At 51.3% G+C, this 13,825-nt stretch overlaps 1 protein-coding gene across 1 annotated transcript; it reads right to left on the bottom strand.

Moving 5' to 3' along the window:
- Positions 1-130: 130 nt before the first annotated feature.
- Positions 131-7,313, bottom strand: CREB3 (cAMP responsive element binding protein 3). The gene is made up of 9 exons (XM_034441879.2): positions 6,938-7,313; positions 6,594-6,855; positions 3,817-3,905; positions 3,627-3,719; positions 3,250-3,356; positions 3,027-3,095; positions 2,700-2,784; positions 2,484-2,568; positions 131-1,915 (listed from the first exon to the last, which is right to left on the bottom strand). Exons 1-9 carry the CDS (start codon positions 7,037-7,039, stop codon positions 1,509-1,511), a joined length of 1,299 nt encoding a protein of 432 aa, XP_034297770.2. The 5' UTR covers positions 7,040-7,313; the 3' UTR covers positions 131-1,508.
- Between the last annotated feature and the right edge of the window lie 6,512 nt (positions 7,314-13,825).

The following is a 13,825-nucleotide window of genomic DNA, read 5'->3' as shown; positions in this document are numbered from 1 at the left end:
ATGGATGCATCTCCGAGAGGGTTTCAGCTTAGACCGGAGACTGAAAACTGGATAATTGCATAGGGATAGAAATGGCCTGTAGTAACGAAATGTAAATGCAAAAAGATGAGACTGTAACTGTCGCTAGCACTGGAGTTAGAAGTCAATGCTTTTTTAATTTGGTGCTTCTTTTATCCTGCACCCCCTTTCCCTATTTTATGCTATAAGAAACTTCAATAAAACAATGATAAAGGGGCACACGTGATAATCTCCTTCAAGGTCATGGGACACCCCCCCCCTCCTCCTCAAGGAGACCGATGCTCCTTCCAGGGCCCAACCACAGGCTGCCTGCCAAGACTGACTAGGTGGCTCAGTGGTTAAGACACTGAGTTTGTTGATCAGAAAGGTCGGCAGTTCGAATCCCTACTATAGGTCTCCTGCGTGAGCAGGGGGTTGGACTAGATGGTCTCCAAGGTCCCTTCCAACTCTATTACTGTTACCTAGCCCCCACAAGCCAGGAGGGTTCCGGCTGTCATGAAGAGGAGACTTCCTGGGGTGGGGGGGCTGCCTTGGTGTGGGGCTGGATAGTGAAGGAGGACTTCGGGGGGGGGGAGCAGAACAGAGAAGGGAGAAGTCCTGTTTGTGCCATGGTTGGGGGCAATTTTTATTTATTTACCCAATTTATTTGCCACCCATCCCATGGATTCAGGTGATTCTGAGGGGGGCAAAGGGCCTTTGGCTTGCCAAAGTAGCATTTCCCCCTTGTTCTGAAGTCTCGCCAAACACAGCCACTCCTAAACTCGGAGGAAAACACGGCCCAGGACTGCAAGGGAGCATGGCCAGGTGCTCTCCACGTGGCCCCAAGGAAGGCAGCCAGGTGCTCTCCACGTGGCCCGGAAGGCCCGATGCTGGAGAGGGATGAAGACCACCCACAAGTCTGGGGACAGTCCCAATGGCAATGGGGACACTCTAGGGAGGTGGCTGGGGATGGACGATCCTGGAGGAGGCTCAGCAAGGTGGCCACACAGGTGGCGCATAATCCACCAGTGGGAAAGGAGGGGCTGGCCTTCTCCTCCAAGAGGCCGCTGGGAAGTACACAGGCCACTCTGGAGGGAGGGGCTCCCCTCCCAAGCCATTTATTGGTTGGCCTGTACAAGAGCATCACACAAAGCAGGGCCAGAGCAAACCTTGCATTGTCCTTCCTCTTCAGCCCAGCATCCCGCTCTGGGGTGGGCCAACCCCCACCCTTGCCTCATGCTAGCTGGGGTGGGGGAACCCCCAGAGGGGCAGGGCAGATGCCTAGGATGAGGGCAAAGAGTCTGGGCAGCAGCTCCTGCTGGGCTCGCAATGGCCGTTCTTCTGAGCCCAGGGATGGCCGGTGATGTGATGCCCCAGTCGGATGAGCCTCTCTTGGTGAGCAGCCCCGGCTTTCCTGCTGCCCTGCTGCCCCCCACTCCTCCGTCCAGAGTCTCCCCTTCCAGATCTTAGCATTTACACATTGCTGGCAAAGCAGCCCCAAGCCTCAGTCCTCACATCTCATCAGAGTGATGGGGCTGCAGGATGACGCTGGCAGCACCATCTGCCCAGCCAGGCTGCTGGTCGACAGAGGCAGGCAGGAGTGCCCTCTCCTTCCCCGGAGGAGGGTCCTTGGGGGCCAGGAGGAGCCCCTCCAAGGCAGGAGAAGGTGAGTCTGAGGAGGAGCTGTCGTTGCTGGCAGAGGTCCCCCCCTTAGTCCCCAGAGCACTCCGTGGGCCTTCCAGAGACCCGTTGAGGCTTCCTGCAGCCCCAAAGGCTTTGGGGGACACAGCTTGCTCTGATGAAAGCAACCTGGGGGACCCAGGATGGGAGAGGGACATCGTCACTTCTGCTGGCTGGGAGGCACCAGCCAACGTCCGGGAAGCTCCGCTTGACAACTCGCGCAGCTTTCGGGACAACACTGGAAGAAGAAAAATGGGGCAGTTACAGCACTGTAGGGGAGCTGGGTTGCCCTCCTCGGGGTCCCTAGCAGCTTCCCCTTTCCCTGCCTCCTCCTCCCTTGGAATGAACTGCCCTCCAAAACTTTGTGCTTCTTAGTAGGATGGCATCTCCTGCTTGCCCCTTTCCTTCCTTTGGAAGAAGTTATCGGAAGTGCCCCCAAAGCAGCCCTGTCCCTCTGGGGATGCCATCGAGCCCCTGGCCAAGGAAAATATCATTTTGCAAAGGTGTCTGCCGAGGACTCTTGGAGGCTGCTTGGCCCTTCCTCTTTATGACCAGTGAAGGAAGTCAACAAAGCATCTCCTTCTCTTTCACCCGTACGGCGAACTGCTCCAACGTGCAAACCTTGGTTCTGCACTGACTGAAGCCGGCCAGGCAGGCCAAAGGCCGCAGGGGGTTGTAGCCCCAGGAATTTGCTCAGTCTTTGCAGGAACTGCAGCCGAAAGCAAAAGGTGTTCTTGGGGGGGGGGGGAAGCTCCACCCGAGGGGGCTTAGCGGTTGCAGGGGCCAACCCAGCCCTGGAGACTCACCTCCATGCTGCCCCAGAGGTTGCTTCTGGCCGCCGAGAGGATAGAGGCTGGGCAGGAGGACCAGGCAGAAGGAGAAGAGCAGCACCTGGGCAGAGAAGGCAATCAGACCGCAGCTTGCGTGGCCGAAACGTGCCCCCTCCTTGCAGATCCCGTATTTGTCACACAGGAGGGGTGCAAGGAAGGGATGGCCAGAGGCCTGGAGGCACGGAAACTCACCAGGACACAGGTACTGGCTGCAGCCGTCTTGGTGGAGGAGTGCTGGATGAGCGCTTGCAGCTTCCTCAACTGCTCAAGCAGGGACCTGCAACAAAGCAAGGCTGACTCGCCCTCAGCTGCACCAGGGGGGGTCTCTCGCTGGTTCAGCCCCCTGCCCTGAACCAGGCTCTTCCAGACTCAGCCAAGGGCTGCACCACTATGGAGGGGCACGGTCTTGGTCATTGTTTGATCCGCGTGCGGGCAAATAAAGCACAGGGCTGCTACGGCCATCCCCAATTGGCCTGCAGAACCCTCAAGAGGAGAGTGGCCTCCCCCACCCCAACTCACGTGTTCTGCTTCTGCAGCAGCTGCACCTTCTTCTGAAGCTCGCTGTTCTGGGCTGTGCAGGCCAGCACCCTGAAGAGAGACGGGTCAAGGAGGAAGCCCAGACAGGGTAGACGCCAGGGTGGCAAGGAGACAGGAGAGCATGGAACGCCCTGCCCTGCTGCCTCATGAGGAGGGGGGCTCCCAGACCCCTTCCCCCACCCCTCTGCTCAGTGAGGATACCCACCTGCTCTCCAGGTTGTCCATGTAGACCTTCTTCCGCCGCCAGCTGTCCTGGGCCGACTGCTTGTTGCGGATCTTCCTCCGGACTCGCTTCAGGACCCGCTCCTCTGTCTGGCAGCACATGGGATGGGGATGGGTCAGCCAAGAGCCTTCCCTCCCCCAGGCAACTTCTGCTTTTCAGCCTGCCTGCCAAGGCTTTTTCCAGCCCTTAGCCCTATGCCCCTCCTCCACTGCCCGGAGGGAGCACCAGGCTGGCCACCCTGCAGGGCAAGGCCCAGGCTGCTCTGTCTCCCTTTCCCTCCTGAAGTCAAGAGAGGGGCAGGGGGCTTTCACTCTCCCCGTGCCTTTGGCTGTCCTGCAGGCCAGGTGAGGAGGGCCCACCTTGGTCAGGGGCAAGTGGGAGGGAATTGCGATGCCCTCCTTCTCCAGGAGCTGCTTCTCCTCATCTGTCAGGACCAGCGGGGGGAAGTCCAACTGGAAATGCAGAAAAGGTGGTGGCTGATCAGGGTCAGGGCCTGGGAAGCACCAGGGCTGAGGGGCTCTGGAAGAGTGGCCTGGCCAGGCTGCTTACCTGCATGCTTTCTCCTACCATGGGCTCTGCTGTGAGTGCTGCAGTGGGAAGGCCGAGGCCCTCGGTGGTCTCCACATCTGCCCACATTTCTGGAAGAGGAAAGAGAACTGTGCAACTGGCAGCACTGTGAAACAGCTCCCCCCCCCCCCCCCCCCCCGTGCAAACCTCACCCTTGCCCTGGGGCTGGGTTCACACAAGACACTAAGCTGGTTAGAGCAGGTCTGGTTAGTGGAAGGCTCCAGCGCATTGGCTTGTTGGCAGAACCAGCCAGCTACTGAGGGGGATGGGCTTCGATGGGCCCAGCCAGGGATGCCAGTGTGGGTCATTTGTCCAAGGGTTGGGGGAAGCCAGCTGGGACACAGAGCCATAGGAAGCCCCCGTCAGGCTAGCTGAGTTCTGAGAATCCAATTTCCAAACCCTCAGATTAGCCTCCCTCGATCCAGGGTGCTTTGCTAAAATTGCACCCTCATTTCCTTACAGGGGAGCAAGCAGCCCCCTTATAGCCCTGTCAACTCTATAAGTCTGAATGTCTACATACATTTTGATACTTAAAGCTAAAAAGCAAGCACCCCCCCCCCTTTTATTTATTTTATTAAATTTCTATACTGCCCTTCTCCCGAAGGACTCAGGGCGGTGTACAGCCAGAAATAAAACCATGACAATATAAAAAATTAAAAAACAATTTAAAACAATTAAATCAATTGGCCAAAAATTCTAATAAAACAACCCATTAAAATAGTAAAAATATTATTATTTAGGCCAGCCCTGCTTGTTGGAATAGTAATGTTTTTAAGGGCACGGCGAAAGGTACACAGGTCGGGAATCCTACGAATCTCCGGGGGCAGCTCATTCATGGCTTAGGACCTGGGTACCTACGAGACCGTCTTTTGCCACCAATAGCCTCCCACCGACCAGTTCGTTCTCACAGGGAGGGACTACTCAGGGTGCCATCAGTCAAATTATGCCGACTGGCGACTCCCAGGGGGAGGGCCTTCTCTGTGAAGGCTCCAACCCTTTGGAATGAACTGCCCCCGGAGATACGGAATATCCCTGATCTCCGTGCTTTCCGCCGTGCCCTCAAGACCCTGATGTTTCAACAGGCGGGGCTAAACATATGAACATGTGAATGATTTTTTTTTTTTAAATGTTATCTAATTCTGGGTTTTATTTAATTGACCAAACTAAGTAATAATTTTAATTAGCAATTTTATGATGTTTGTGTGTCTATATTTTTCTTGACTGTACACCGCCTTGAGTCCTACGGGAGAAAGGCGGTATAGAAATATAATAAATAAATAAATAAAATAAATAAATTCCAGAGGGTGGGGGCCCCCACAGAGAATGCTCTCCCCCTGGGGGTCGTCAGCCGACATTGTCTAGCTGGCGGCACCCGGAGGAGCTCCTCTCTGTGGGAGCGTACCGGTCGCTTTTTACTATACAACTGGCTTGGGAGGGAAGGGCCAAATCCTCTGTGTAACCTTATAAAACATCTCTCCATGACTTTTGGCGTGTGGCCGAAGGCCGCCTGAGATGTGAAAGCCCCTGACTCAGGGGCCTCCTACAAAAGCGGGGAGGGTGTCAGGAAATAGCAAGTTACTGCCCATTCTGGACAAACGGCTGTCTTCTTAAAAACTTTCAGTGTTGGAGCAACTTTCACAACTTTCAGAGACAAACCGTTCCACTGGTTTTGTTTTCACTGCCAGGAAATTTCTCCTTAGTTCTAGGTTGGCTCTCTCATTGATAAGCTTCCATCCGTTGCTTCCTGTCTTTCCCTCCAGTGCTTTTGAAAATAGTTTGACACCCCTGTGACAGCTCCTCAAATATTGGAACATTGCTATCCTGTCATCCTTAGTCCTCCTAGACTAGACACAGCCAGTTCCCCCAATTGTCCATCGAGTCTTTTTGCTGCTCTTCTCTGCACTCTTTCTAGTCTCACCATCTTTTTTGTATTGTGGTGGCCAAAACTGGATGCAGTACTCCAGGTGTGGCCTTTCCAGAGCACTATATAGCAGTACTAACACTTTACACAATCTTGACACTATTGCTCTGTTGATGGACTAGGTTGGCTTTTTTGGCAGCTGCAGCACACTGCTGGCTCACACTTAAGCGGTGGTCCCCCAGACACCTGAGTCCCCCTTAGAGTTACTACTGTTGAGCCAAGTACCTTCTATTCAACACCCGTGCATTTGATTTTTCTGCCTAGATGCAGGACTTTGCTTTTCTCACCGCTAAAATGTGTATTGCTGGATAGGACCCAATGCTCAAGTCTGTCAAGATCTGTCTGTATTTTGAGTCTATCATCTAAAGTGTTAGCATTTCCCCCCAGCTTAGTGTCATCTGCAAATTTGATGGATTCCCCTTCTATCCCCCTCTTCTAAATCATTGATGGAAAACACTGGAGTCCTGGAGTCCCTGTAGATGCACTTCCACTGAGGACTGCAAGTTGAGTGCGGCTGGTCAGCCAGTTACCAATCCATCTGCTGGTGGTGCTGCTGCCTATCCCACATTGTGGTCTGTGTTATCAATTGCCTTACTGAAGTCAGAATTTTGCAAGTGGGAAAGCGGTCGCCCCCCCCTCCCCCCGAGAACTAGAGCAGGAGAAGCAGCTGCGCCTGGCTGAAGGGCAGCCTTGGCAGCTCAGGTGGCTCTTCCGGGTTGCTGCGGCCGTTTCTCCATCCTCTGCGCCACGCACAAGGAAGCGGCAGGGCGGCCCGTAAGTTCGCTCTCGGCCCACGGCAGCCCCCGAGCCGTCGCCCGCCTCCGCCAGCCCCGCTCACCCAAATCGATGGCCACGTCGCCCTCGGACGCCTCCCAGGAGGGCTCGGTGCGCGTGGCGTCGGGGGAAGTCAGGTGCAGGGAGTAGTTGTGCTCCCGCTCCACGCGGCCCGAGGCAGGGAGGCGGCTGGCGGGAGACGGGCTCCGGTCCTCGGCGAGGCTGCTCTGGCCGGAGGGCTCGGCGGAGCTGTCCGATTCCTCCCCGAAGGGGCTCCAGAGGCACCGCAGCAGCTCCTCCAGCTCCTCCTCCTGCCCGCTCGGGACCTGCGGGGCGAGAGAAGGCAGGACCAACCAGGGCCGGCCGAGGGCACCGCCCGCCCGCCCGCCCGCCCGGCCCGCCGCTCACCTGCGGGAAGCCCCACGGCTCCGGCTCCGGCTCCGGCTCCGGCCCGTTCCCCAGGAAGAGCTCCTCCCGCAGCAGGAAGTCCAGCAGGTCCTGCTCGGCCATGCTCCCGCCCCCCTCGCCGCCTCTCCGGGCAGAAGCGCCGCGCGGACGGACCCCGGGCGGGATCCGCGGAAGGGAAGCCGGCAAAAAGCCCCACCGGCCGCCACTCGCTCCCGCTCCGACCTCGCCGCCCCTTCCAACACAGCAGCGATGACGTCGCCCCGGAAGTCTCTCGCTCTCTGTCCGTCTTTCCCTTGTCCCGCCTCTCTCGCGGCCGCTCGCTGGCTGGCGCGGGCGTCACTCGAGCCTGAGAGAATCCCGCGGCTTCTGACGTCATGGGGCGCGGGCGCCGGGTTCTCCCTCGGGAGCTTCCGGTCGCTCTGTGGCGGCACCGGCGCTCGGCTGAATGCCTGACGTCATGGGGGTCTCGGAGATGCTCTAATCGAGCTTGGCTTGCCTCCTCCGCCGTTGAACCCCTGCCTGACCTCAAGAGGGAGTTAATCGCAGTCAGAAAACCCCGCTCGCTTTTCATAGCTGTTCGTAGCCCTTGTTTTTTAGAATAGAATAAAACAGAATTCTTTATTGGCCACGTGTGAATGGGCACACAAGGGATGCCTTGTCTCCGGTGCCTAAGCTGTGAGTGTACATACAAGCAACGTGATAAATCACGATCATAATTATAAAATACAATCATCAATAGAATATCATCGGGCTCCAGCTACCAGCCCTGGAGGACATCTTCGCATCTCGCTGTTGGAGGAAGTTGCATAACATTCTCAGAGACTCTTCCCATCCTGCTTACAATCTTTTTGGACTGTTGCCTTCTGGCAGAAGATACAGAATAATTAAAACTTGGACCACACGTCTTCTGAATAGTTTTTATCTCAGAGCTATAATTGCACTCAACAATGAACTAAAGGGCCTCCATCAGTGAACTGTTGGACACCATGACTTGGTCTGTTGTGTGGATGTTTGGGTGGGTGGCGGTGTGTTTGGGGATTGTTATGTGTGTTGGACCTGGTCTTTGGGTGTTAAATGAATTTCGTTGTAGGGGTATACTGTGTATATGCGTACAATGACAATAAAATTATTATTAGTATCATAAATATTGTTGTTATTGTTATTGTTATTATTATTATTATTGAGATTTATATGCCGCCCTATCTCCAGCCGTACTCATATACAACACTCAGTGATAGTGATAGCAATCAACATAAATCACAATAGGATACAAAATAAAAGCAATGTTTCCATTGCTTGTGAGCTGCCTAGGATAGAGATTCTCAGTCGGAACTGCCTTTAGATGTGGAGGCTTCCAGAAGTCCCCAGCGGACCTGAAGTTACTGTATGCTTTTTAATCCTGTGGTGGCTATGTAAATCTTTTCAGGATGATGATGAGTCACAGCCAGCCAGATGTTTAGACTAGCTCTGGCATATTTGTCTACTACTGAGTCCTTTCCAAGAACCTGGGATAGGCGGATGTTGCTTGATGGTGTTAAAGATTATTATAAATGAGATGTAATGTGGCCCATAAATTCAATACATAAACACTGTTTGGATCTCCCTGTGTCAGGGGCCTCCATCTGCCACTGCTTGTCCTGCCTTTGGGCACTTTGGAGAACACCCCCATATCCCCCGTCACAGCTAGTCTGAGGTTTAACCTTCAGCACAGCACTTTCTCATTCTGATAACAAGGGAAGGAAGAATTGGTCTGGGGGACAAGCGGAGAGAGAGAGTTACTCAAAAATTGTGCTCATCAACAGAACTTGGTGAGGGAGGTCGAGAATGGCCACAAGGATCAGTCCAGGCCCATCCTCTGGATTTACAGGATCTTCTCAGGAATGACTTTGAGGAAGAGGGGAATGAATTTGCTTGTTGAATTTGCCGATGACCCCACACTGGGTGGGATAGTTACCACCCTAGAAGACAGAAATAGAATAGAATTCCATCAATCATGCTAGATTGTCAGGATGAGCCGAAAGTAACAAAATTAAATTTTAACAGAAAGAAGTCCTAAAGTATTCCCTTTGAGAAATGAAAGCTTAATGCGGGATTGGGACCCCTGGCTTGGCAATGGTGCTTACGAAAAAGACCTGGAAAGTCCATGGATTAGAAGGACAATTGGGCCCGGAATTTCCATCACTAAGCAATGCAGTCCTAACATGTGACGTCCATATTGCTATCTTAACTCAGAGACTTGTAAGTCACTCAGGACCTCATGTGACAGGAAACCTAGGCAAGCAGAATGATGGGCAGGTGGGGGAATGCTGTAGGCAGGCACTATAGAGCACGTTTGGGTGAATGCGTGGGTGGCTGACTGTATTCTGTAGCGGGGCTGATTGGGAGAAAAACGGATGGGTGCAACTTATGAGAGCGACTTGGTGGCCCTGAAGGAAATGAATAATAAGTTACTCTTTTATAAAAGTTTTTAATGTATTAAAAAATGATGATGTTCTTACTGTTGCAAACTGACCACAAACTGTAATTAGTAGAGACAATGTGTTGACTTGCTAAAAGCTCCCTTGGAGACAGGAACCTATGCCTTGGTAGAAAGGAACATCCGCTCAAGTTGAAAAGTAAAGTAAACATGACAAGATAGTTGTTGTTAGGCAGGAAATGTCAAGATGGCCCTTTAATGTGTAAAACAACTTGAAGAATGTGAAATGTTTCCAAGGATCTTACCCAATAACTCCAACACGAAATGCAATAAATCAGATCTCTTTATTAATCGTTTCCGTTACAGGTATACGTCTGGGAGTGCCTCTGGATCTCTGGACCACATCTTATATACCTGGGAGGCAGAGCCAAGGTAAGGAGGGATCAGGGAGGGTCTGGATGGGTGGATGGTTAGGGTTAACCCTTACTCAGCCAGTGGGCAACGTTAGGCATTTACTTGTAACAAATCCCCCTCTAAATGCCTAACAGTTGGATCTGTGTATTTTGTGTGTGTACACCTAGTCTTGCAGTTAGGTAGGAGTGCTGTTTATTCTGCAAAGGTTTGGTCAGAATGTCAGCGATTTGTTCGGCAGTTTCGCAGTGTATGGCTTTGATAAAACCAATGCTCGTTAACTGTCTGACGTGCTTGTGCTTAATGTCTATATGCCTAGATCTCTGACCCACTGCGTCTGTCATGGATATATCTATGGCTGCCTTGTTGTCCTCATGTATCATAATGGGATAGGTCGGTTCAGTCCAGATGTTGGAGAGTAGGTCGTCAAACCACGTCAGGTTGTTGGCTGCCTTGGAGAGGCAGATGTATTCTGCTTCCGCCGTAGATGTGGCCACCAGGTTTTGTTTCCCGGTGTACCAGTGCACTGGGCATCCGTTGATGAGGAACACATAGCCAGATGTGCTTTTCCTGCTCTTTGTGTCGCCTGCCCAGTCAGCGTCAGCAGAGCAGGTTAGTATGGGCCTTTTGGAGTTCGTTGGCTCTAGGCTTAGGTAAGCATCCATGCTATATTTTAGATATCTGAGCACGCGTTTTACACCTTCCCAGTGGTACGTTTTTGGATCGCTGACATGCCTGGACAAGAGGTTGACCGCTAGGAGGATGTCTGGCCTAGTGCAGTTGGCTATATATAGAAGGGACCCAATGACAGACCTATAGAGGGTATTGTCCTTAAATGTCTCACCTTCTTCGTTCATGTATTTTAAAAAGTCGATTTGCATGGGTGTTTCACACGGCTTAGCATCCCTCATGTTGCACTTGTATAATAGTTCCAATATTTTCTCCTTTTGGGAGACCCTGAACCCTTTTTGTGTTCTGTCTATTTGGACACCCAAGTATTTGTTTACCTTTCCCAGAGTTTTTAGTGCGAAGTGCTTCCCCAATTTATCAACGAAATCATCACATTTCTGTTTATGCTGGCCACAGTATAAAATATCGTTCACATAAACAAACACGTATTCGATGGATGTGCCCTCCCCTTTTGTGAAGAAGCATAGGTCAGCGGAGGTGGCTGTGAATCCCATGTCCCTGAGAATCTTTGCTAGGCACTCATACCACCTCTTACCGGATTGCTTCAGCCCATACAAACTCTTGTTTAATAACCAGGTGTCCCCCTCCTGTGTTTTTCTCCCGGGGGGTGCCCTTACGAAGATCTCTTTGTCTAGCTTCGCGTGAAGATAGGCTGTCTGCATGTCGAATTGGTAGATTTCTAGTCCTAGGATTGTTGCTATCACCAGGGCGCTCTTTACACTCTCAGCCCTGACCGTGGGTGAATACATGTCGGTGTAGTCCTCCGGATACTTTTGCGCAAACCCCTGTGCTACTAACCTAGTCTTGTACAGGGTCTTATTGTCCTCGAGTTCCTTTATTTTAAAAACCCACTTTGTCCCAATGGGTACCTTGTTGTCTGGTACCTTGTATGGGGTATACACATTTAGCTCTCTCAGGCTGTTCATCTCTTTGTCCATGGCCTCCTCCCACCTAATCCTTTCTTCTTGTGGCAGCCTAAGAATGTCTTCGTAAGAGTTGGGTGTCGTGGTGTTTGTGTGTATTGAGAGTACATAATCTTCAAACCTTTTTGGCTTTTTGTTCCTGTTGTGTCTGATGGGCCTGTTGGGTAGTGTTTCTGTATCATGCATGTATTTTGCTTCCTTCTCTGTGAGTGCATCTACCTTTATGACGGGGTGGTCCTCCTTCCATCCCTTGGTGTCTATCCCTTGATGTTTGGATTTGTGTTTCTCGTGTGCCTCGGTTTCAGCTGTGCCTGGTTTACTCGTGATCTTTACATTGTCTGCGGTTTCCTGCCTGAACAACAGGTGTATTTTTGACCAGCTTGTGTTCCCATGGAACACTGCTGTTCTGGATACGATAAATTTATTGTCCTTCTTAATGAACCTGTACCCTTTTGTCCCCGACTCGTATCCCATAAATCTTAGTCTCCTTGATACCTTGTCCCCCTTTCGTCTTAACTCCTTTGGTATATGTACGTCCGCAGTGACCCCAAATACGTGTAGGTGAGCTATTTGGGGTTTCCTATTGTACATAACCTCGTAGGGAGTTTTGTTTACCACGCTTGACCATAGCCTGTTCAGGGTGTAATTTGAGTATGTGAGTGCCTCTGCCCAGAAGTGTTGTCCCAGCCCTGCGTCTTCTAATACGCATCTTACCATTGTCTGTAATACGCCATTCCTGCGTTCTGACACTCCGTTCTGGAATGCGGAAAAAGGCAAAGAAGTAAAGTGTAATATCCCGTGTTTCTTTATCCAATTGGAGAAGTCCCTTGATAGGAACTCTGACCCTCTATCTGTCATAATTTGTTTTATTTTGATGTTGTGTTGTGTTTCTACCCTTCTGTAAAATTCTTTGAACCTTTGGAACACCTCATTTTTGTGATTGAGTGTGTACACAAACCCGTAACGACTGAAGTCATCAACTCTAGTTAGAAAAAACCTCTTTTTGTACTTAATGGAGGGTTTCATGGGGCCTACCAAATCCATGTGAACTAACTGAAAGGTCGAATTGGTGGTGCGAGAGGCCTTTCTTGGCCTAGGTTTTGTTTTTAGTTTGGAGCACTTGCACACGGAACACTCTAGATAATTGTCACAATTCTTTACTTGCGAACTGTTTGAACATTCAGTCATTTTTTGTACAATTGGGAAACTGGCGTGGCCCAACTTCCTATGAAGTAGATGGGCGCACTCATCATGGATGGGTTTTCCAATGGATGGCCTCCCCTTGTGTGCTGTGTCAGAAATGTGTTTGTCCTCAGTGGTGTGCTTGGCCTTGTCCTCCTTTGTCTTCCTGAGGGTATCTGTTTTGCCTTCCCTATCTTATAGTTTTGTGGTTGTGTCTGAATAATCTTGGGGTTGTAAGTAAGTGAGCCCCCCTTCGATGATGATTTTGCCTATGTCCTTATTTCCTTTTCTCATGCATGCTTTCCCTCCCTTAAAGGTTGTCTCAATGCCTAAGTCCTTGCTGAGCTTGAGAGTTGCCAGTATATTGTGGGGTATCTCAGGTATGAGCAATACCCCTTCTATTTTCCCTATCCCATCTACGTGTGTGTTCCCTTCTCCCGTTACCAGTACCTTGTCCTGATTGGCTACCTTAATGTGGTACTTTTTCAGTGTGAATGATGTTAGTATGTTCCTGTTGTTGTTGGTGTGATTGGTGGCTCCTGAATCGATGAGCCATGTATTCCCTTTCTTTGGCTGTGTGCGTGTGGGTTGATGGTCTCCAAGGCCATACAGTGAGCCTGTTTGACTGTCCCTGGAGCTGTCTCTATGCCCCGTCCTGTCTCTGGGATTGGGGGAGTCCCTACACCTGAACCTGGTGAGTGCCTATCTGGGTACCCTGACTTCCGGCCTTGCCTTTCCCTGTGGTGGTAGTAGTCTCTGTCCCTTTGGTTTCTGGGACAGTCTCTTTTATAATGGTTTCTGGAGCATTCTGGGGTGTTATGGTCCCTGGTTTGAAATTCTACCCTTTTTATTGGTCTATTCTCCCTGCGGCTCGTGGAGCGGTCCCTCCTTAGGTTATCCTCCGCTACCAGCCTGTTGGTAAGCGTTTCTAGGGGGAGATGCTCTATGTTGAGGCTATCTAATTGCAATATAAAGTTTTCCCAACTAGAGTCCAGGGAGTTTATAATTATACTCTTCATGCTGTCTTCTGAAATAGTTTCCCCCCTTTGTATGAGTTCTGCCCTGGTAGCATTTAGTTTAAGGATGTGTTCCCCCATGGGAGTCCCAGCCTTGTGCCTGGCTGAGTAGAACTCTCTAGATATCTTGGTGGTTGTGGCTGCACTCTTACTATAGAATAGATTAAATATTTTTTGCAATATCTCAGCCACAGTCAAGTAGTGGCCAAGGCTAGGGTATATGCTGGGTGATAGGCTTGCCATTAGCAAA

The sequence above is a fragment of the Pantherophis guttatus genome, chromosome 2 (genome assembly GCF_059756535.1).
Source record: "Pantherophis guttatus breed Tessera chromosome 2, ASM5975653v1, whole genome shotgun sequence".
NCBI lineage: Eukaryota > Metazoa > Chordata > Lepidosauria > Squamata > Colubridae > Pantherophis > Pantherophis guttatus.
Note: the sequence above shows the minus strand (reverse complement) of the source record. Positions and strands in the feature narration are given on the sequence as shown.

Coding starts and splice junctions, on each gene's coding strand:
- CREB3 (XM_034441879.2), bottom strand. CDS start 7,039: ATGGCCGAGCAGGACCTGCTGGACTTCCTGCTGCGGGAGGAGCTCTTC. Junction 3,720..3,816: donor TGGTAGGAGAAAGCATGCAG/GTAAGCAGCCTG, acceptor CTGCATTTCCAG/TTGGACTTCCCCCCGCTGGT. Junction 3,096..3,249: donor ATGGACAACCTGGAGAGCAG/GTGGGTATCCTC, acceptor GTCTCTCTTCAG/GGTGCTGGCCTGCACAGCCC.